The sequence below is a fragment of the Bos grunniens genome, chromosome 5 (assembly GCF_055505025.1).
Source record: "Bos grunniens cultivar Pamir isolate PY7600 chromosome 5, Bosgru_T2T1.0, whole genome shotgun sequence".
NCBI classification, from domain to species: domain Eukaryota; kingdom Metazoa; phylum Chordata; class Mammalia; order Artiodactyla; family Bovidae; genus Bos; species Bos grunniens.
The window spans coordinates 100,637,160-100,660,549 of NC_141169.1; the positions used below are offsets into that span (position 1 = coordinate 100,637,160).

The 23,390-nt window shown below is 36.8% G+C and overlaps 1 protein-coding gene across 4 annotated transcripts; it reads right to left on the reverse strand.

Annotated features, from left to right (window-relative positions):
- Positions 1–1,909: 1,909 nt before the first annotated feature.
- LOC147372733 (natural killer cells antigen CD94-like) lies at positions 1,910–17,498 on the reverse strand. Of its 4 annotated transcripts, XM_086404157.1 has the most exons (7): positions 17,221–17,456; positions 15,719–15,811; positions 15,313–15,363; positions 12,229–12,380; positions 10,090–10,193; positions 9,891–9,991; positions 1,910–3,463 (listed from the first exon to the last, which is right to left on the reverse strand). In XM_086404157.1, coding segments are annotated over exons 1-7 (510 nt in total). In that variant the 5' UTR covers positions 17,228–17,456; the 3' UTR covers positions 1,910–3,461. The 4 variants fall into 4 exon arrangements, with proteins under 4 accessions (XP_086260283.1, XP_086260282.1, XP_086260284.1 ...); XM_086404156.1 differs by lacking the exon at positions 1,910–3,463 and having other exon boundaries at positions 6,094–9,991; positions 17,221–17,498; XM_086404158.1 differs by lacking the exon at positions 1,910–3,463 and having other exon boundaries at positions 9,216–9,991; positions 15,747–15,811; positions 17,221–17,463.
- Between the last annotated feature and the right edge of the window lie 5,892 nt (positions 17,499–23,390).

Below are 23,390 nucleotides of genomic sequence, written 5' to 3' on the forward strand. Positions count from 1 at the left end.
TCCTTTATCCACACACATTCCAAATATGCTTTTCACTCAAACCTTTATCAGGAGGGGTCTGATCCAGAAAGAACCCAAACTGAAGCTCCACTGAAATGTCAGCTTCACTTAAGTGTTTGTTTCTCCTTGCAGAAAATGCAGGTCTCTCAGCAGAATCTCCTCTCCCCAAGTAGGGGAGGAGATTCTTCACTGTAAGAACTACAAATTTTCTTCCCTGTAGTTTACTCATGCCCTTGATCAGTGCCCATGTTGACTTCAGTAACTAAAAGACCATTCAAACCTGAACCAAGAGTTGGAGAAAATAAATGAATGTCCATGTAATTATGAAGTCTCTTCCTTGCTTATCAATGTTCCAGAATATAGGAAGTAACAGTTAGAACTGGACATGGAACAACAGACTGATTCCAAATAGGAAAAGGAGTACATCAAGGCTGTATATTGTCACCCTGTTTATTTAACCTATATGCAGAGTACATCATGAGAAACGCTGGACTGGAAGAAACACAAGCTGGAATCAAGATTGCAGGGAGAAATATCAATAACCTCAGATATGCAGATGACACCACCATTATGGCAGAAAGTGAAGAGGAATTAAAAAGCCTCTTGATGAAAGTGAAAGTGGAGAGTGAAAAAGTTGGCTTAAAGCTCAACATTCAGAAAACGAAGATCATGGCATCCGGTCCCATCACTTCATGGGAAATAGATGGGGAAACAGTGGAAATAGTGTCAGACTTTATTTTTCTGGGCTCCAAAATCACTGCAGATGGTGACTGCAGCCATGAAATTAAAAGACACTTACTCCTTGGAAGGAAAATTATGACCAACCTAGATAGCATATTCAAAAGCAGACATTACTTTGCCAACAAAGGTTCGTCTAGTCAAGGCTATGGTTTTTCCTCTGGTCATGTATGGATGTGAAAGTTGGACTGTGAAGAAGGCTGAACGCCGCAGAATTGATGCTTTTGAACTGTGGTGTTGGAGAAGACTCTTGAGAGTCCCTTGGACTGCAAGGAGATCCAACCAGTCCACTCTGAAGGAGATCAGCCCTGGGATTTCTTTGGAAGGAATGATGCTAAAGCTGAAACTCCAGTACTTTGGCTACTTCATGTGAAGAGTTGATTCATTGGAAAAGACTCTGATGCTGGGAGGGATTGGGGGCAAGAGGAGAAGAGGATGACAGAGGATGAGATGGCTGGATGGCATCACTGACTCGATGGAAGTGAGTTTGAATGAACTCTGGGAGTTGGTGATGGACAGGGAGGCCTGGCGTGCTTTGATCCATGGGGTTGCGAAGAGTTGGACATGACTGAGAGACTGATCTGATCTGATCTGATCTGATATATTTCAAGGGTCCCAAATGAGAAATTTGTTTTGACCTCACCACTTGGAAAATGGGTGCATTCTCTGGGTGGAAAGAAATTTGCTAGCATCAAGTTGCAAATTATTTTCTTTTTCAGAGAGAGGAAGAATTCCCTGGGAAAAGAAAAAAAGAAAGATTCTGAACTAATAAAATCTTTGCATTAGCACACTGTATGGTGAAATGGTGAAATCAAATCATATACTCCCCAATTGTGTTATCAGTGCTTGAAATAAACACTTAGAGCAAAATAAGAATAGTGATCCAGGTTTCTGAAGATATATATGTAACATTATTATAAAAGTGAGTTTTATAGTGTATGACATGATACTTTGGGAAAGTTTTTACTGGATTGACCAGGGAAGAAAAGGAGAAGTGAAGAACTCCTTTACTGAAGAAGGATAAACATAAAAACAGCAAAGAAATGTAAAAAGTGCTGAATTAAAGTGACCAGAAGGTAAATTAATTTTATTTTGAGAAAAATTGAGAGGCAATCACTGTGTGAACCATGTCTTCAAAACAGGAGGCTCAAATAAACAAAACGCAATAGGATTGGGACATGTAAAAAATAATTTTTCTTTATCTTTATTAAGTAGAGACACAAATTTTTATCAACAACAGTATAAGTAGTTTCAAATGTATTTATATAATCTTTATTACAAGAAGATAAAATAGAGATGAATACACTTCACTGTCTTCTAGAGGCAGAGAAATGTCCATGATTTATTAAAATATAAGAAGTTCCATTTTTAATTATATGAGATTCAAATTCTTGCTATGAAAACAGTTACACAAGCTGTTTATTACAAATACAATAGTTTCATTTTTTTAAAAATTTCCTTCTCCGTACACTCTAGAGGATGATTAAAAAGAGATGGTATGTGTGTGTTTGTATGAATGCACATACTAGCATACAAAAAATGAATATGAATCTAAAATATGTATGGCCACAGCAACATTGTTTGAACTTTCTGGATAAACTAGGTAGAGATGGATTACTATCCTGTTTTTCTTCTTTTCTTGTCTCAAATTTCACACCTTGAGACGTTGCCTTCAGTGCAGTTTTATGAAATATGAATTATCTTGGTCAGATCTTAAGGCAGACTTACCAAAAGAAGCAGAATAGCACCAGAAATACCAGACACTTAACAAACTGTAGCAAAGAGAAGAGCCGCCTTCCCACAAGCAGGAGCTAGTTGAGCATCTGAGCCAGGAAAAAGGTATGGAGTTCAGAAAAGCTGCAGTTGGAAACAGTCAAGCACATAATATGATGCCCAGTCCCTGTGCCTCCAGGGACCAAAAAAAATCGTATATTTACTTCTGCAATTCTGGGCACCCTACATTTTAATAAAGTGATGTCACAATCAGTCATTCAATCTCATGGTCCTAAGTTATTTTTTCTTATAATAAGAAAATAATCCAATGACTCCACTTTCTCCTGACCAGAAGAAAAGGAGAATAAGCTAATGATACAGTGGGGATTGGAGGCAGATAAAAAAAGGTCGAAGGGGCAAGACTAAGTACCATTTGTGGGAAACAGTGTGCTGGGAGTAGAGAGGATGCACTGGTCATGATACTCATTTGCCACCTGAGTCAGCACTTTTCATCAGTTTCTTGAATCATTATAGAAAATGGGGAAACTCCTGACGATGACTCACTCTCTGTATGGGAGGGTATTGTGCATTTCCTCCTCCTAAGCCATATTCTAACTATTCATCTTATTATTATTTGGAGATAATTTGCCTTTGAAAGAGATAGGATCCATCCTATTTAACACCCTTATTTCTTGTAACATCCAATAAGCCTCATAAGCCCTCAACAAAAACAACAACAATAATAAAACAGAATGGACTCTCCTAATGGTAAATTAAAAAATATTTCAAACCCTGATTTTGCTAGATTCCAAGATTCATCCTGGGCTATAAATGTAAAAAATACTTCTCCCTACTTTTATACAGAGAGCTAATAAAAGTAGAAAAAACAGAATAATAATTAGTTTGCCCCTGGAGCAGGATCAGTGTAATGACAAATAGGGAAAAGAATTACTGACTTTCCTAATACACTCTTCTGTACTGTGGAATTTTAAAGCATGTCCACGCTCTGCTTCTGCAAAATAATACACAAAAGAAAAAATTTAAGTCTCCAAGAAACGATTCCTAACTTTAAGTTTCAAAAGTTTTGAAAGATGGCACTTATTAATATATATCTATCATGTGTGCTTAGTTACTCAGTCATGTCTGACTCTTGTGACCCCATGGACTGTAGCCAGCCAAGCTCCTCCTTCCACAGGGATTCTCCAGGCAAGAATTCTGGAGTGCAATGTCATGCCCCCCTCCAGAGCATCTTCCCAACCCAGGGATCGAACCAAGGTCTCCCTCATTGCAGGCAGATTCTTTACTGTATGAGCCACTGGGGAAGCCTGCATCTATCATAGTATGACTTAAGTTTATTTCTTCTAATTCTCACTTTATTCAAGAGTAAAAATGGCTTTGGTGTGACAGTCACATTGTCAACAAAAAATAAATGAAAAGGTTTCTTTACATAGGCATACTGTATGATGAAATGGTGGAATTAAATCATATACTCTCAACTGTGTTATTAGTGCTTGAAATATACAATTAGATACAACCTAAGAATATCAATAGAAAGGGAAAGACTAGAGATCTCTTCAAGAAAATTAGAGATACCAAGGGAACATTTCATGCAAAGATGGGCTCAATAAAGGAAAGAAATGGTATGGACCTAACAGAAGCAGAAGATATTTAAAAGAGGTGGTGGTTAAAATAAATAAATTTATATTTAAAAAATAAAAAAATAAAAAGAGGTGGCGAGAATACGCAGAAGAAGTGTACAAAAAAGATGTTCATGACCCAGATAATCACGATGGTGTGACTACTCACCCAGAGCCAGACATCCTGGAATGTGAAGACAAGTGGGCCTTGGGAAGCATCACTATAAACAAAGCTAGTGGAGGTGATGGAATTCCAGTTGAGCAATTTCAAATCCTAAGAGATGATGCTGTGAAAGTGCTGCACTCAATATGCCAGCAAATCTGGAAAACTCAGCAGTGGCCACAGGACTGGAAAAGGCCAGTTTTCATTCCAATCCCAAAGAAAGGCAATGCCAAAGAATGCTCAAACTACCGCACAATTGCACTCATCTCACACACTAGTAAAGTAATGCTCAAAATTCTCCAAGCCAGGCTTCAGCAATACATGAACCGTGAACTTCCTGATGTTCAAGCTGGTTTTAGAAAAGGCAGAGGAACCAGAGATCAAATTGCCAACATCTTCTGGATCATAAAAAAGGTAAGAGAGTTCCAGAAAAACATCGATTTCTGCTTTATTGACTATGCCAAAGCCTTTGACTGTGTGGATCACCATAAAGTGTGGAAAATTCTGAAAGAGATGGGAATACTAGACCACCTAATTTGCCTCTTGAGAAATCTGTATGGAGGTCAGGAAGCAACAGTTAGAATGGGACATGAAACAACAGACCGGTTCCAAACAGGAAAAGGAGTACATCAAGACTGTTTATTGTCACCCTGTTTATTTAACTTATATGCAGTGTACATCATGAAAAACACTGGGCTGGAAGAAGCACAAGCTGGAATCAAGATTGCCAGGAGAAACATCAATAACCTCACATAGGCAAATGACACCACCGTTATGGCAGAAAGTGAAGAACTAAAGAGCCTCTTGGTAAAAGTGAAAGAGGAGAGTGAAAAAGTTGGCTTCAAGCTCAGCATTCAAAAAACTAAGATCATGGCATCCAGTCCCATCACTTCCTGGCAAATAGATGGGGAAACAGTGGAAACTGGCTGACTTTATTTTTTGGGCTCCAAAATCACTGCAGATGGTGACTGAAGCCATGAAATTAAAAGACACTTACTCCTTGGAAGGAAAGTTATGACCAACCTAGACAGCATATTAGAAAACAGAGACATTACTTTGTCAACAAAGGTCCGTCTAGTCAAGGCTATGGTTTTTCCAGTAGTCATGTATGGATGTGAGAGTTGGACTATAAAGAAAGCTGAGAGCCAAAGAATTGATGCTTTTGAACTGTGGTGTTGGAGAAGACTCTTGAGAGTCCCTTGGACAGCAAGATTCAACCAGTCCATTCTGAAGGAAACTAGTCCTGGGTGTTCATTGGAAGGACTGATGTTGAAAATGAAACTCCAATACTTTGGCCACCTGATGCAAAGAGCTGACTCATTGGAAAAGACCCTAATGCTGGGAAGGATTGGGGGCAGGAGGAGAAGGGGACGACAGAGGATAAGATGGTTGGATCGCATCACTGACTCAATGCACGTGAGTTTGGGTAAACTCCGGGAGTTTTTGATGGACAGGGAGGCCTGGCGTTCTGCAGTTCATCAGGTCGCAAAGAGTCAGACACAACTGTGCGACTGAACTGAACTGAAGAATATCAATGCAGGTTTCGAAAGATATATGTGTAACATTATCACAAAAGTGAGTTTTACAGTATATGATATTTGATACTTAGGGAAATGGTTTAACAGAATGATCATGGGAAGAAAGAGATGTGAATGACTCCTCTTTTGAGAAGGATGAACAAAAACACCCAAGAAAAACAAAAATTGCTGAATTTTAAGAGAGCAGAACATAAATTATTTTTATTTTGAGAAAAATTGGGAGGCAATCACATGAACCAGGGCTTCAAAGCAGAAGACTCAAATTAAGTTTAACAAAACACAATAAAATTAGGAAATTTAAAAATAATTTTCTTAATCTTTATATTTTAAGTAGAAACACATACATTTTATCAACAACAATATAAGTGGTTTCAAATGTTTTTGTGTAGTATATATTGAAGCTTCCCTGATGGCTCAGATGCACATTCAGATCTGCCTGCAATGCAAGAGACCCAGGTTGTATCCCTGGGTCAGGAAGATCCCCTGCAGAAAGAAATGGCTACCACTCCAGTATTTTTGCGTAGGAAATCCCATAGACAGAGCAGCCTGGGTTGGTGGGCTACAGTCATGGGGACACAAGAGTTTGACACAATTAGTGAATATTTATTAAAAGAGATAAAATAGACATGGATACATTTAGTAGTCTAGAGATAGAGAAATGAGCATGATTTATTAAAATGAAGGAGGTTCCATATTTAGTCAGATGAGATTTGAATTTTTTCTAAGAAAACAGCTAAATAAGCTGTTTGTTACAAATATGATAGTTTTGATTTTTTAAAATTTCCTTTTTCCTGCATTCTGGAAGTGATAAAAAAAAAAAAAGATGGTGTGTGTGTGTGTGTGTGTAAATTTGTTTATAATTTTCATTTTATATTCAATTAAAACTAAATTATTGTTATGAAAATCACATGGGCAGCAAAGGCAAAACATTTCAAGTATCTATAAAGTGCAAGGCATGTTTGCTTAGTCCATGTTAAGCATTTGAAGAATGCTATAGTCTATCTTGTATCTTTCATAATATAACAAGTGCAGTTTTCCTAAGTCAACCTTCATACAAAAATGTGCAGAGTTCAAGTTGTAGTACTATTATATTTTGAGAAATAAAACATAAGAGGTTCTTTCCTCATCTTGACTCAGTAATTTTAAAATCAACTTTGTGTTCTTAATCATTACCACTTAATTAAAATATAAAATCACAAAGCAAATAGAGATGTCAAAACAAATTTCTTAAGATGTATAAAAGTGAAAGTGTTAGTTGCTCAGTCCTGTCTGACTCTTTGTGACCCTCCATGGACTATAGTCCATCAGGCAAGAGCCTGATGTCCATGGAATTCTCCAAGCAAGAGTACTGCAGCAGGTAGCCATTCACTTTTCCAAGGGGTCTTCCCAACCCAGTGTTTGAAACTGGGTCAATTATATGGAACAGTTATAAAAAAGGGGGAGACTTGGGTTTTGATATCTCTGAGTTTAGGAAAATCCCATTCAGGTCACAGGCATCAGAACTCATTATGATCTCAATCCTTCTTTGACCTATTCGAAAACCCCTCAATAAAACGAACTGCTCCCTGTACCCCTCAAAAGTGTAATTGTTCAGTATTTATTATATAATTTTTAGGAAAGGATTTTGGGGATTGATGAGAGATTAAAATCTTCAAAGCACATGTAAGAATGGCTTTTTTGGGTTTTTTTTAACTGATAGATAAGCATGAGGCGAGAAAGATCTATGGAGTAAAATAAAATAAGACTGTATATTTATGCGATCAGGGCTTAGATTACCTTTCCTTTTCCAAAATATGAAAATAATCTGTGAGACTACATACTTGGGCAAGGACTTGCAATTCTTATGCGGAACTCTGTAGCATCAAGGGAAGACACACAAATGTGAAACCCTCTGAACTCTGTGATGAACATGAAGAAAGTATTATATGGCACCTGCAGGTCTAAATTAGAAGATATAGATGCATAGGTATCCAGAAAGAATTTAAAAATAGCAATAAAGCTATTTTTGCTTCCAGAAAAAAGAGATCAGGATGGGAATTTTCAACCTAGTCCGGTTGAGCTATTTCAAATCCTGAAAGATGATGCTGTGAGAGTGCTGCACTCAATATGCCAGCACATTTGGAAAACTCAGCAGTGGCCACAGGACTGGAAAAGGTCAGTTTTCATTCCAATTCTAAAGAATGGCAATGCCAAAGAATGCTCAAACTACTGCACAATTGCACTCATCTCACATACAGTAAAGTAATGCTCAAAATTCTCCAAGCCAGGCTTCAGCATACATGAACCGTGAACTTCCACATGTTCAAGCTGGTTTTATTTATTTATTTATTTATTTTACTTTTTTAGATTTTATTTTATTTTTAAACTTTACAATATTGTATTAGTTTTGCCAAATATCGAAATGAATCTGCCACAGGTATACCCACGCTGGTTTTAGAAAAGGCAGAGGAACCAGAGAGCAAATGGCCAATATCCGCTGAATCATCGAAAAAGCAAGAGAGTTCCAGAAAAACATCTATTTCTGCTTTATTGACTATGCCAAAGCCTTTGACTGTGTGTATCACCATAAACTGTGGAAAATTCTGAAAGAGATGGGAATACCAGACCAGCTGACCTGCCTCTTGAGAAATCTGTATGCAGGTCAGGAAGCAACAGTTAGAACTGGACATGGAACAACAGACTGGTTCCAAATAGGAAAAGGAGTACCTCAAGGCTGTATATTGTCACCCTGCTTATTTAACTTACATGCAGAGTACATCATGAGAAATGCAGGGCTGGAAGAAGCACAAGCTGGAATCAAGATTGCCAGGAGAAATATCAATAACCTCAGATATGCAGATGACACCACCCTTATGGCAGAAAGTGAAGAGGAACTCAAAAGCCTCTTGATGAAAGTGAAAGTAGAGAGTGAAAAAGTTGGCTTAAAGCTCAACATTCAGAAAACGAAGATCATGGCATCTGGAGTGTCAGACTTTATTTTTCTGGGCTCCAAAATCACTGCAGATGGTGACTGCAGCCATGAAATTAAAAGACGCTTACTCCTTGGAAGGAAAATTATGACCAACTTAGATAGCATATTCAAAAGCAGAGACTTTACTTTGCCAACAAAGGTATGTCTAGTCAAGGCTATGGTTTTTCCAGTGGTCATGTATGGATGTGAGAGTTGGACTGTGAAGAAAGCTGAGTGCCAAAGAATTGATGCTTTTGAACTGTGGTGTTGGAGAAGACTCTTGAGACTTGAAGACTCCTTGGACTGCAAGGAGAACCAACCAGTCCATCCTAAAGGAAACTAGTCCTGGGTGTTCATTGGAAGGACTAATGCTAAAGCTGAAACTCCAGTACTTTGGCCACCTCATGCGAAGAGCTGACTCATTGGAAAAGACTCTGATGCTGGGAGGGATTGGGGGCAGGAGGAGAAGGGGATGACAGAGGATGAGATGGCTGGATGGCATCACTGGCTCGATGGACATGAGTTTGAGTGAACTCCAGGAGTTGGTGATGGACAGGGAGGCCTGGCATGCTGCAATTCATGGTGTCACAAAGAGTCAAACATGACTAAGCGACAGAGCTGAATTGAACTGATGCCATTCAAAGGACAGATATGATTTTGATATATATTATTTGGTAGGAACTAGGTTTTATTTAAATTTCAGCAGAGAGAATTTCTAAGAATAGATGTATAAATTATGAAATTCACTATTGACTGTATACATTAAATATTCATGAAATTATTTATCTTGACTCTATAATTTCAGTGTAGGTATACAAGTTTCATCAATTTTAAATATCACAAAATTTAAAAATTATGTAACATGTAAAAAAATGTAACTATAACAATGATGAATGTTAATTAGACTTACTGTCTAGTTATTGCTATGTTGTATATCTAAAACCAATATAATTTATATATCAATTATGTATTGATAAAAAATTTAAGCATATGTTTTCAAATATATGAAAATTATATGGTTGATAAGACACAATTTGAAACATTTTACAGATCCCAGAAATAGTAATAATACATTGGCATTCTAAGTAAGTCTAAATCTTCACTGCAGAATACTTCTGCCCCAAGAAACATCTAAATAAACTGTTGCTTACAGATGTAAGTATTTGTTCTTTCACAGTCTTCATTCAATGCACCTCTGCTTGGGTTATATATTATGCAGTTCTTTGGATTTACAGTGTGAAATAAAGGAAGTCTGTAATGAAGAAGAAATTATTAGTATATGGGAAAAGGAATGATCAAATCCAAGGATAAACAAAAAGAACAGAAAAAGTTTTGATGCCAGAAACTTACAGATCTTGGGAGAGAGTAGAATTGTCCTCCCACAACCAGGCATGATGTTCTTCACTGTAAGAGAGTCCAATCCAGTAAAAACTGGAACTGAACTTCATAAAATCCTGCTTGGAAACAGAGACCAACATATTAACCTATTTCAAATCTTCTCTAGGAAATATGTACTTTTAAGAAGCCCAGTTTCCAGTATCAGATTCAGTTTTTCAATTCTATCAGATTGTTACAAAAAAGTAATTGTGGTTTCAGACCATAAATGTTAAATCGTTATAACTAAGCTCAAACACATCTTTCTTAACCAAAATAGGAACCATGACAATTAACACGTTTTTGCCATCGATAATCAACTTTTTATTCCTGTAGTGTAAAAGTCCATACTTAGGGATTTGACAAACTCTTGGAAAGCATTTTCTGCCTCCTGTTGTTTGTGGAAGCATTTTCCCTGCAAAAATTCATGGAGATGCTTGAAGAAGTGGTAGTTGATTGGCAAGAAATCAAGTGAATATGGCAGATGAGGCAAAACTTTGTAGCCCAATTTGTTCAACTTTTGAAGTGTTTGTTTTGCAACCTGCAGCCAGGCATTTTCATGGAAAAGAATTGGGTCCTATCTGTTGATCTATGCCAGCTGCAGGCATTGCAGTTTTTGGCACATCTTATTAATTTGCTGAGCAGACTTCTCAGATGTAATGGTTTCACTGGGATTCAGAAAGCTGTAGTGGATCCGACCAGCAGCAAACCACCAAACAGTGACCATGACGTTTTTTTGGTCCAAGTTTGGCTTTGGGAAATGCTTTGGAGCTTCTTCTCTGTCCAGCCACTGAGCTAGTCATCACCAGTTGTATAAAATCCACTTTTCGTCACACATCACAATCCACTTGAGAAATGGTTTGCTGTTGAATAGAATAAGAGAAGAAGACACTTCAAACTAATGATTTTTTTTAATTTGCTGTCAGTTCCTGAGACACCCACTTTTAGAACTTTTACACATTTCTAATTTGCTTCAAATGCCAAATGATCACAGAATGGTTAATGCTGAGTTCTTGGAAAACTCCTTGTGTGGTTGTAAGAGGATCAGCTTTGATGACCCGCTCAATTGGCTGTTGTCAACTTCTGATGGTCGGCCACGGCACTCTTCATCTTCAAGGTGCTTGTCTCCTTTACAAAACTTCTTGAATCACCACTGCACTGTACTTTTGTTAACAGTTCCGGGGCCAAATGCATTGTTGACGTTGCAAGTTGTCTCCACTGCTTTATAACCCATTTTGAACTTGAATTTAAAAATTGCTTAAATTTGCTTTTTGTCTAACATAGTTTCTATAGCCTAAAATAAATATAAAATAAACAGCAAGTGATGTCATTAGCAAAAAAACATAAAGTGAGAAATGCATAATAAACGGTATATAACATAATCACATTTATTTAAGAATGTTTTCCAATATCCAACAGCAATTTTCAACCAAGCAAAACCACAATTACTTTTGCACCAAACTAATACAAACTAAAATCATTTTTAACTTCTAATTTAGGAGGTGTAGTCAGTCACTTGCCTCTTGTTTCTCATTCATCAAGTCCTTTTCTGGAGGAAAAAATACCACAGAGTCTCACTTCTTAAAGGAATGAAAAATGTCATAATGGGTGTTAGAGTTTTTATGGAACACTTCCTTCATAGGGGACCATCAGTCAAATCTGATCCCAATAGCACATTGAGGGATAGATCTTAGCACAGGTTCTACAGGGAGCTAGAGAACTTTTACTAAAGAGCTAATTGTTTTATAATATTTTACATATAAATTTCATATTACACCCAAGAGTGATAACAAAAACTATATAATTACAAAATAAATTAGAAATTCAATTAAAGATCTAAAAATAGGTTATTTTTAGCTAAATTAGGTTATTTTTATTTCTACTTTGAATTATCTTTAAAACTTTATCTGTACTTTATCTGTCAACACTCCTATAATGTAAATCTTTGAGAAATTTTGGGTTGATTTTGTAATGGTTTCAAAGTATAAGATATTAGTTCAAATATAATCATCTACTTGTTATCTGATTAAAGACTTGAATCAAAGTATTGAGCTTACTTAGATAATATATTTCCTAAGTCGAAAAAAATGTAGAAAATCAAAATTAAATACTTGCCAGTTCATTTCTGTTTTGTATCTGAAGTAGACTGGAATTATGAGAAACACAAAAATCCCTACTGTCTTCCCATGCTTTTACTTCATTAGAGATGAAATAACAGTTGCATTGGTAGCCAATCCATTTTTCTTGGCAAGAATAGCAGCAAGATTCTAGAAGAAATGATAAAACATGACTGGATGACATTGGAGGTTCAATTTTTTTTTTCAGTGTTATTTACTTTTTCAAAAATCATTTGTTATTCATGTATATTACCATATGTAAAATAGATCACCAGTCCAGGTTCGATGCATGAGACAGGGCCCTCAGGGCCGGTGCACTGGGAGGACCCTGAAGGATGGGATGGGGAGGGAGGTGGGGGGGGGTTCAGGATGGGGAACACATGTACACTCATGACTGATTCGTGTGAATGTATGGCAAAAAAACACTACAATATTGTAAAGTAATTAGCCTCCAATTAAAATAAATAAATTTTTTAAAAAAATGATTCCTACATGTCTCTTATGGTATGGCCAAAAAATATAAATAAATAAAAATTTTAAAATATATCAGCAACCAAAAAAAATCATTTGTTACTTATTAATCTTTTCCATAAATATTCTTTGAGAATTTACTGCATACACCACAGTTCAAGGAATATTAATTTGAACAACTCAGACATGACCCTTTTTCCTCATAGAAATTATATTCTAGAGATAGGGGTAGAATTATATAAATTGCCTTCATTTATGAACTATATTTAGTGATAATTTGGGTAAGTATACAAAGAAATTCAGTATGTTCAAATACAGTGTAGCAGGTGGTAGGATGGGGGGCAGTGATAAGAACCTTTTTTGAGAAAGCTACCCAAAGTTGATCTCTGCTGTGTAATTAAAAGTAGACTATGCTGGCATTCTGTTTTGTCATTTTCTTTGTCCATTTGTCTTTTGCATCTATGCTAAAATTGTGACTGCTCTTATGCCTCGGGGTGAGTATTGCTTATGATCAAAGGCAACATTTATATAAATCACAGCAAAATGAAAGCAAATTTTTGGTATAAAAAAAAAGAGAGAGAGAAAGTAAATTAGATGAAAAAGATATGTAAAGAAGGAAACAATTTTAGCACATTTCCTGAGTCACAAAAGAATTCTGAGGACTTCCTTGGTGGTATAGTGTTTAAGACTTTGTGCTTTAAATGCAAAGTTTCTGATTGCTGGATGGGAAACTACGATGCCATATGCCGCATGATACAGTCAGAAGATTTTAAAAAAATAATTCTGGATACTTTATTTTCAAAATGAAAATAAAAGAATAATTAGCTTGATATTGGACCATTCAGTTTACTAGTGATAATGTCTTCAACAACACTCAAATCTTTGTCAAATGAATGGTGCTGAAATTTTAGAGTAGAATGGTGATTACCAGGGGATGGGATGTGGGATAAATGGATTTGTTGAAAGGTTCATGGGAATTCCTTGGTGATCCAGTGGTTAAGATTCCAAACTTTCTCTGTCTGGACTCTGGTTCAATTCCTGGTCAAGAAACTATGATCCCACAAGCCACCTTTTGTGGCCAATACAAAAAAAAAAAAAGGTATATACTTCTCCAGTTAGAAAATGAATAAGTTCTGGGAATCTACTATGCACCATTGTAACTAAGGTTAACAATACCGTATTACTTACTTGTGAGTTGCCACAGGAGTAGTTCTTGAATGTTCTCACCATGAATAGCAATGATAGTTGTGTGACATAATGGTGCTGTTAGTGAATGCTTTGGGATAATAATATTGTAATAATAAGCGTACCAAATCAGCACATTGTACACAAAACTTGTTGCTAAGTTGTGTCTGACTCTTTTGTGACCCCATGGAGTGTAGTGGCCAGGTTCCTCTGACCACTGGATTTCCCAGCCAAGAATACTGGAGTGGGTTGCCATTTCCTTCTCCAGGACATCTTCCCCACCCAGGAATTGAACCCATGTCTCCAACATTGTAGGGGGAATTCTTTACTGCTGAGCCATCGGGGAATCCCCACACATTAAATTTATGCAGCATCCTTTATCAATTGTATCTCAATAAAGTTGGAAAAATGCTCAGGGGAAAAAAATGATACAAGTGAAGAGATATATGAACACTGAAGACAACTTGGAGAGCATTTGAGTATAAAATTACATTTAGAAACTAGGACTTTTGTTGGGTGATAGAGTGAGAAACAAGAGTACAATGGGTTGAAGAGTAAATAACAGATCTTCTAGTTCCAAAAACAAAAAAAACTAGGACTTTGAGCTGACTTTCACTGATTAAGTAGGGTTTAGAATTGCATTAATCTCCATGTTACTTTCTAAATTATGGAAGAAGCAGAGGTAAAGGTAAAGAGATACAGAAGTATAGGTTATCAACAAACACAAGCAGGTAATTAGAATTAGCTAGAATATTTACTGCAACTTATTTTTTGCCATTTTTTATTTGCAATTTATTTTTGTTATAGTATTTACTGTAATTTTTGTGTTTATTTTTACATGATCACTCACATTGAAAAATATATCATTTCAATATAATAATTTTCTTATATAATTATTTAATTACATAAATATGTAATTATTTAATTACATAAATAGTATATAATGTATTTAATACATTCTTATTAAATACATTTAATACATGTATTTAATACATTCTTAAATGAACAATGAAATGGGACTATCCTACAATTACTATATCAATCAATATGACTGTGTAATATTCCATCAAGCTTATGTGTGAGAAAACCAAGAAACCATTTATTTCCTTCTCTGCTGCCAAGTCACTTCAGTCGTGTCCGACTCGGTGCAATCCCATAGATGGCAGCCCACCAGGCTCCCCCGTCCCTGGGATTCTCCAGGCAAGAACATTGGAGTGGGTTGCCATTTCCTTCTCCAATGCATGAAAGTGAAAAGTGAAAGTGAAGCCGCTCAGTCGTGTCCGACTCTTAGCGACCCCATGGACTACAGCCTACCAGGCTCCTCCTTCCATGGGATTTTCCAGGCAAGAGTACTGGAGTGGGGTGCCATTGCCTTCTCCATTTCCTTCTCTACCAACACAAAAATTTTCCAAAGTGTGAAACCAACCTTCACTGAGGTCTGTGGAGGGTCCAAGCTGAACACTTTGTATAGTAAGTGCTGTAAGAAATGATAAGAAATTTACTTTGTCAGATAAACATTTATGAAATAACAAAATATTTTTGTTCAGTACCAAATCAGTACACTGTCCCTGTCTGACTCTTTGCGACCCCATGGACTACAGCACACCAGGCTCCTCCGTCCTCCACTCTCTCTGGGACTCTGCTCAAATTCATGTCCACTGATTCAGTGATGCTCTCTAACCGTCTCATCCTCTGCCACCCCCTTCTCCTTTTGCCTTCAGTCTTTTCCAGCATCAGAATCGTTTACATGTTATCAAAATGAAACTTTTCTTATAAGATAGCTTCATCACAATTTTGATTTTTTTTATATAGCCTTGACTATAAAAACTTACAATTTTTCAACAAAACTCCCAAAGTTACCATCAACAAAAGGCATATTACTCCTAAAACCCCAGAAATCAACCTCCATGGAGTGGTCTGAAAACCTGTAAAGAAAGAAAGATAGGGTAATGATTTAAAGAACAAACACGGGAATTCTTAAAAGCAGAAAACAGTGAGAGGATCCAAAAAGTGCTTTGGCTTGATAATCCAATCATTTTGCCAGAAAAATGCTGGAAAATGAAGATATTCCATTCAGAACTCCACTTGTTACCAACATTTTTATATAATGTACTTTATTCTTCAGTGAGATTATCCATACATTTCCTCTTTATCCTATTTCAGTATTTACCTTTAATTTTTTAATTTGGCAAAGAAGCTTAAAGATCTGTAGTAACAAGAGATCAACAGGCACCAAGTTCTGGTTAATGGGCTGATATAACGAATTTATTTTCACAGAAACAACAGCAACAAAATCACAAGATAGAATGTATGACTCCCATTAAGTAGATCAGAAAACTTACTGTCCATTAATAAGGTTATTTTTCTCAAGGTTCAAAGTTATTAAGTACCCAAGTCAGAATTCAGATGAAAGCTTTTCTCAACCCAGAGTCTTTCATTTAATATATTCTATCATTGTCACGAAACTATTACAATACTTGGGAGTGTTCAGTTCAGTTCAGTTCAGTCGCTCGGTTGTCTGAGTCTTTGAGATCCCATAGATTGCAGCATGCCAGGCTTCCCTTGGGAGCATGCCCTTCTGCTAATCTCAACATATTCACTGCTCTAAGAAATGTCAAGCTGCTGATAGCTTTGTAGAGGCTGTACTAGGAAGAGAAGACATGGGAGTACTCTGGACCTGGTGTAGTGAGAGGCTCCACAATCAACATACAGGTAATACCTTGAGCGCTTGACTTTATTTCCACAATACGTTAATTTATGACACATAGCATTCATTTTTACGGGAACCATTTTTCATATATACTACATTTTCTCATGCCAAAAAATGCTTGCTTACAAGACCTTCCCCCTAAAATAATCTAGCATCAGGAGATTCTGCATTAACATGAGTGCACCCCAAAGTGCGGTGTCTTGAATAACAGTGCAATGTGTCAAAATGTTAATCTGGATGATTCTGGGGTGCCATAACACAAATGGTAAATTTTAAAAAGCACTTTCAAGCATTGAGTTGTTAACATTTAGCATTTTCTGTTTAAGTTCAAGCTAGAATTATACTGTTTACATTTTTTCCTTGTAAATTCGGATCGCAATCAGAATTTAGAGCTATCCTTGTCAGAATCGACTCCTTAAATCTGTTGACAAAACTTCACAAAGTCATTGCTAAGTTACAGAATGAAGAATCAGAAAAGTGAAATTGAAGTAAAAAGTGCTGAAACATGGGAAGCCAAAAACTGCATCCTTTTTATTAAAGCCTTCCCTGAAATCAGCCATGCTCATGAGATATCTTTCCTGGCTGTTTTCATTTTTTTCATGTTATGACTTGGGATGCACATACCTGCCATGTGAGATGTTGTCCAATGTCAATGAAGGTAAGACACGATGGATGCTGATTCCGAGAAATGAGATTAGATCTAGAAGCTAAGCTGGAAGCTAAGGAACCCGAAAGTTATAAAGAAATCCTTTAAAATAAAAAAAACAACAACAACAACAACAACTGTGTATCAAAGTGTGTTTAAATCTTCTGCCGATGAGACATGGATGTGTAGTATGAAAAGAGGCAGTAAAATCATTGTCTTCTAAAATGCTTCAGGAACCACAATACAGGAAATTCTCACTGAACTTGCATAATGCAGACCCTTTGACTATCACAAAATAAAGTGAGAGGAAAAAAATTTGTCTAATGTTTGAACATCAAAGTGATCTAAAAAATTACTTGGAAAATGGAATATATGGACAAACCAAAGGTAAATTTACTTAGTGTAAAAAAGCTGACACTGAATTTTCCTTTTTTAATAAGGAGAAATATTTATTATTTGCTTTGTGTCAAATATAGATTAAATCAAGAGGGATATATTAGCTTATTTTTATCCCTGGATATGACTTAATAATAAAGATAAATAAATATGCTTGTTTTACCAATGAGAAAAGTAAGGTACAGTAAAGCTAAAGTACTAAACCAAGTTTGCTTATGTTTGAAACCCTGGTAGTCTTTCTCTATAGCACACATGACCCGTATTTTAAATCAAGCCTATCTCTCTGGGTCTATAAGTTGTGTTGATTTTTATTTATTATTTTTAATACAGAGTGATTAGAACTTTTCATCTCTCATTTTGTGCTTTTGATCTCTGCCACTTTAACCTAAGTATGGAAGGCAAAGATATAAAAGGTAAAATCAGAAGACTTCCCTTGATACTAGCATTGAAAATTTCTTTTAATAATGGACTCTTTATTTCTACTAATATGTTAATTATTATAATCATTTATTGTGTATCTAATTCAGATAAGAGACTGATAATTCAAGTCCCATATTTTTGTGCTCAGAAGCATAACCTTAATAGTGGGAATTTCAGATGGGGGCAGATAGGAAGATTAAGAGCCAATAACAGAGACCTTGATCTATGGTTAAGTGTCTGGAAATATAATCAACCATTCATCCACATAGAAAATAAATTTTCAAATTTTTTTGTTATTTATGTAGTTTATTTTTAAGCATTATACTGTTAGTATATTACATAAAATGAATCCCAGTCCCTGCAGCCCCATGACACAAAAATTCATATATTTATTTTTGTTTATGCAACTTTGGGCACCTTGCATTTTGAATACGTGATGTCAGAGTCAGCATTCAACCTCAGGCTCCAAAACAATTTTATTTTATGGTAAGAGAATAATCACATGACTCCTCTTTCTGTTTTTTTGCCTATTCATTTATAGAGTTTGAATTACCATCAAACTGCATTCATCATAGAGCTTGAGCTGTCAGAACATAAATGCTTAAGGCAACACTTCCTTCTCAAATTACTAGCAGTATCATCTCAAGATGTCTGAATTCAATGAAACTTTGTGGATAAAGCTCTAAGTCCAATAGTGTAGAGTCAGTACAGGTTTTGAATGTACCTATAGAAAGATCTTTACTCTTAAAATTATTGACTCTAAGATAATTCTATATGTTATTTCAGAGATGTGAAAATAACTATATCATTTTTAAATGGACAATAGAAAAGAGTTAAAATTATTACAATTCAGCTTAAGTTGTTAAATCAGCAATGGACAAGATTGAAATTTTACCCTATATTAAAGCTAGATATGGGCTTCCCTTGTGGCTCAACTGATAAAGAATCTGCCTGCAATGTAGGAGACCTGAGTTCAATCCCGGGGTTGGGAAGATCCCCCGGGGAAGAGAAAGGCTACCCACTCCAGTATTCTGGCCTAGAGAATTCCATGGACTGTATAGACATTAGAATTATGACTGCCTTTTTTTATCTGTATGATTGCCTCTTTTATCTTTAATCACCTAAAGTGCAAAACATGAACCCAATCTGTTTTTGACGTATCACCAGGTAAAAATATTAAATACATACATTTTAGTCATGATTATGATCATTTCATTTTCACAGATATATGGGTGTCTTTATTTTAATGTTTCATAGTGAGATAGTTTTATTCATTGTAAATTTTCCTAAGAGCTTTTTTCTTTAATTTTTGTTTGCAGAATAATTGCTTTACAATGTTGTCCTAAGAGTTTTATACACTTTTTCTGAAAACTTAGCTTTTATGTTATTTGTATAGTTTTTTAAGTCACCTTATTTCAGTTTTATGATGAGCATTTTAGTTATTTAAATATTTATCTATTAATTTGGCTGCAACTGATCTTAGTTGTAGTTTGTGAGATTGTAGTATGTGGGGTCTTCCATCTTCATTGGTGCATATGTGATCTAGTTCCCTGATTAAGTACTGAACCTGGGCACTCTGCATTGGAACTTGGAGTCTTACTCACTGGACCACCAGGGAAATTCCTATAATGAATATTTGAGAGTATAAGCAATAACCAGATAATTTGCTTAAAATTCCATTCAATGTCTAACAATCAGATTAAGTGTTCAACTTAATTGTGTAGAATATCTCAATGTCTATCAAAGAAAGTGATGTGATACCTGCCTTGAGAAAATATTGATTCATATCTACTTTCTAACTGAAATACATGGGAATTCTGACGATCTGAAGATAAGATAACACCTGAATCTTCCCAACCCACTCTGGAACAGAACTATTTCACAGAGGAGGAATTGACAATGTCAGAAGGAAATGAAGAAAGAAATCATAATAAGATTAAAATTTGAGTATAGTCTTGTAGGATAAATAGAATAGACTTGGAAATGTGGAAGTGTGGTTACTATAAAGTGAGAAATAGTTAATAGAACTGCCTCATATCAATAAGACAGAAAAGAGTTCAACATATTTTCTCATCTTTTTAAAATAAAAGATGATATTCATACTGAAAAGTAATAAAATCATAATGTTTATTACTTATTAGTGGTAACACCCTTGTAACTACCACATCAGTCAAGAAATAGAACATTTCCAGGATATTCAATATTTTGCTCATTTAGCTTTCTAATTCCTACCCCCTTTCTCCTTCCAAGTATCTCTACCACCTTGACCTCTAACACTGTAGTTTTTCTTGTTTTTAAAATGTGTATAACCAGAATAATATAAAAATTTTGATGTCTAGTTTATTTTGGTCACATCCTTGTGAGAGTGATCCAAGAATTCCTCTCCGTCTTATTGACCCTAACTAAACTAGATGCTTGGGCTTCTTTGGATTGGAGGAGGAAATGGCAACCCACTCCAGAATTCTTGCCTGGAGAATCCCAGGGATGGGGGAGCCTGGTGGGCTGCCATCTATGGGGTCGCACAGAGTCGGACACGACTGAAGCGACTTAGCAGCAGCAGCAGCAGCAGCGGGGCTTCTCTGGTAGCTATGCTGGTAAAGAATCTGCCTGCAATGCAGGAGACCCCAATTTGATTCCTGGGTCGGGAAGATCCTCTGGAGAAGGGATAGGCTACCCACTTCAGTATTCTCGGACTTCCCTGGTGGCTCAGAGGGTAAAGAACCTGCTTGCATGCAGGAGACCTGGTTTTGATTCCTGGGTTAGGAAGATCCCCTGGAGGAGGGCATGGCAACCCACTCCAGTGTGCTTGCCTAGAGAATCCCCATGGACAGAGGAGCCTGGTGGGCTACAGCCCTTGGGGTCACAAAGAGTTAGACATGACTGAGTGATTAAACATAGCACAGCACAAGCTAGATGTTTCAGTTCAGTTCAGTTCAGCCACTCAGTTGTGTCCAACTCTGCAATCCCATGGACTGTAGCACGCCAGGCCTTCCTGTCCACCACCAACTCCCAGAGTTTACTCAAACTCTTGTCCATTGAGTCAGTGATGCCATCCAACTATCTCATCCTCTGTCATCCCCTTCTCCTCCCACCTTCAATGTCAGTGAGGGCTTCCCAAGTGGTGCCTATGGTAAAGAACCTGTGTGCCAATGCAGGAGACTTAAGAGACACAGATTTGCTCCCTGGGTAGGGAAGATCCCCTGGAAAAGGGAATGGTAACACACTCCAGTATTCTTGCCTGGAGAATCCCATGGACAGAGGAGCCTGGCCAGCTACAGTCCATAGGGTCGCTAAGAGTCAGCTGAAGTTCAGTTAACAGCTGAAGTTACTAAGCATTCATGCTTGCAAGCTAGATGCAAATTACTACTGTGGCCCACAGATAAGACACATGGATTGACTGAAATCCATGGGGGCCCAGTTGTGATACTGTATCCACTTGGATGCTGAAGTGGAGTCAACTCTACCCAAAACAAAATGGCTAGCAATGATGATCTATAGGAAATTTTAAAATGCTGAACTTTTAGAATGAACTTTGGGAAAGTAGTGATGCCTACCAATAATGTTTCATGCTTGTCTTTGCTTTGTTTTGCTATTTTCTCAAGTTTACTCTTTCTGAATGAATCTTCCACTGATCTACATGTATAAGTTTACTTTGAAGCACAATGAAAAGATGAGAATAATCTTTTTGTGTACCTATTGTAATCAACTAAAGTACATATTTAGGGGGGTTGTGTTTAGAAATCTTTAAGTCTAAATTCAGCAAGAAAGAATGTTTATAATAGAGGCACAATGAGTTCCCTGAGCTTTGATCTGTAAACATTGAGCACATCCACCATCTCTGAATTTACTGTTTCTGATGTGGAATGAACCTCTTGTTAAGAATATAGCAGAATTTGCTTTAGTGAAAGAGTTATTAATAGTAGTGTAGCTGAGATATAAGGAGGACAGGAAAGTGAGAATAGTTAGTGTTAACACAAAGAGAATAAGCATACTGACTTCTGTTAACTCTCTTTTTTTTCACTTTTTATTTTGAAATTAACATAAATTGACAGGAAAAATACACAGTACCAGGATCTCCCTTGTAATAACTTACATAACTAAAGCACAACATCAAAACCAAGATACTAACATTAGTTCAATCAATAGCTCTTATTTAGGTTTCACATGCATATGTGTGTGTGTGTGTATATATATATATGTCCATATATATACAAATATATGTGTGTGCTCAGTCACTAAGTCATGTCCAACTCTTTGTAACCCTATGGATTGTAGCCCGCCAGGATCCTCTGTCCACGGGATTTTTCTGGCAAGAATACTGGAGTGGGTTGCCATTTCCTTCTCCAGGGGATCTTCCCATCCAGGGATCAAACACACATCTCCTGCATCTCCAGTAGGCAGATTCTTTACCACTGAGCCACCTGGGAAGCCCCATATGTGTATATAGTTTTATATGATTTTATCACATATGTAAATTCATGTAAGCACCATCACATAATCTGTTTTTGTATTCTATAAAATAATTATCACCAATTATTTTATTACTCTGAAGTGATATTATTAAAGGCAAGGTAAATAACTGAAACCTTGTTTATCAATTTTCATTTTAATGAACTGGTTTAGTAGGGGAGAATGTTAACACTTAATGAGCACACATAACATACTTATTGTAGTGTTGAGTATGTATGTTTTATATAGCTTAAGTAGATAGATTATACTTAATCCTAGGGAAGTATTTTGGTATTTCACAAGTTTACTGATGCAGAAATTTATCAATACACTAGAAAGTCTCTATGAAATACCTTCATTAGGGTGAAGATCACACAAGTATACCTAGCAATAGGAAATCATTTAAACTTCTCCCACCTCTGAATCGGAGAAGGCAATGGCACCCCACTCCAGTACTCTTGCCTGGAAAATCCCATGGGCGTTGGAGCCTGGTGGGTTGCAGTCCATGGGGTCTCTAGGAGTAGGACACAACTGAGCGACTTCAGTTTCATTTTCACTTTCATGCATTGGAGAAGGAAATGGCAACCCATTCCAGTGTTCTTTCCTGGAGAATCCCAGGGACTCGGGAGCCTGGTGGGCTGCCGTCTCTGGGGTTGCACAGAGTCGACACGACTGAAGTGACTTAGCAGCAGCACCTCTGAATAGGGCTTCCATGGTGGCTCAGAGGGTAAAGCATCTGCCTGCAATGCAGGAGACCCAGGTTCAATCCCTGGGTCAGGAAGATCCCCTGGAGAAGGAAATGGCAACCCACTCCAGTACTCTTGCCTGGAGAATCCCATGGACGGAGGAGGCTGATAGGATAGAGTCCAGGGGGTCGCAAAGA

Excerpts from the sequence above, each read along its gene's own strand:
- LOC147372733 (XM_086404155.1), bottom strand. The coding sequence starts at position 15,478 with ATGGGGTCGCAAAGAGTCAGACAGGGACAGTGTACTGATTTGGTACTG. Across the intron at positions 12,381-15,312 it reads CTCCACAGACCTCAGTGAAG|AATCTTGCTGCTATTCTTGC; the intron begins GTTGGTTTCACA and ends CATTTCTTCTAG. Across the intron at positions 10,194-12,228 it reads TACAAAACAGAAATGAACTG|GATTTTATGAAGTTCAGTTC; the intron begins GCAAGTATTTAA and ends GTTTCCAAGCAG.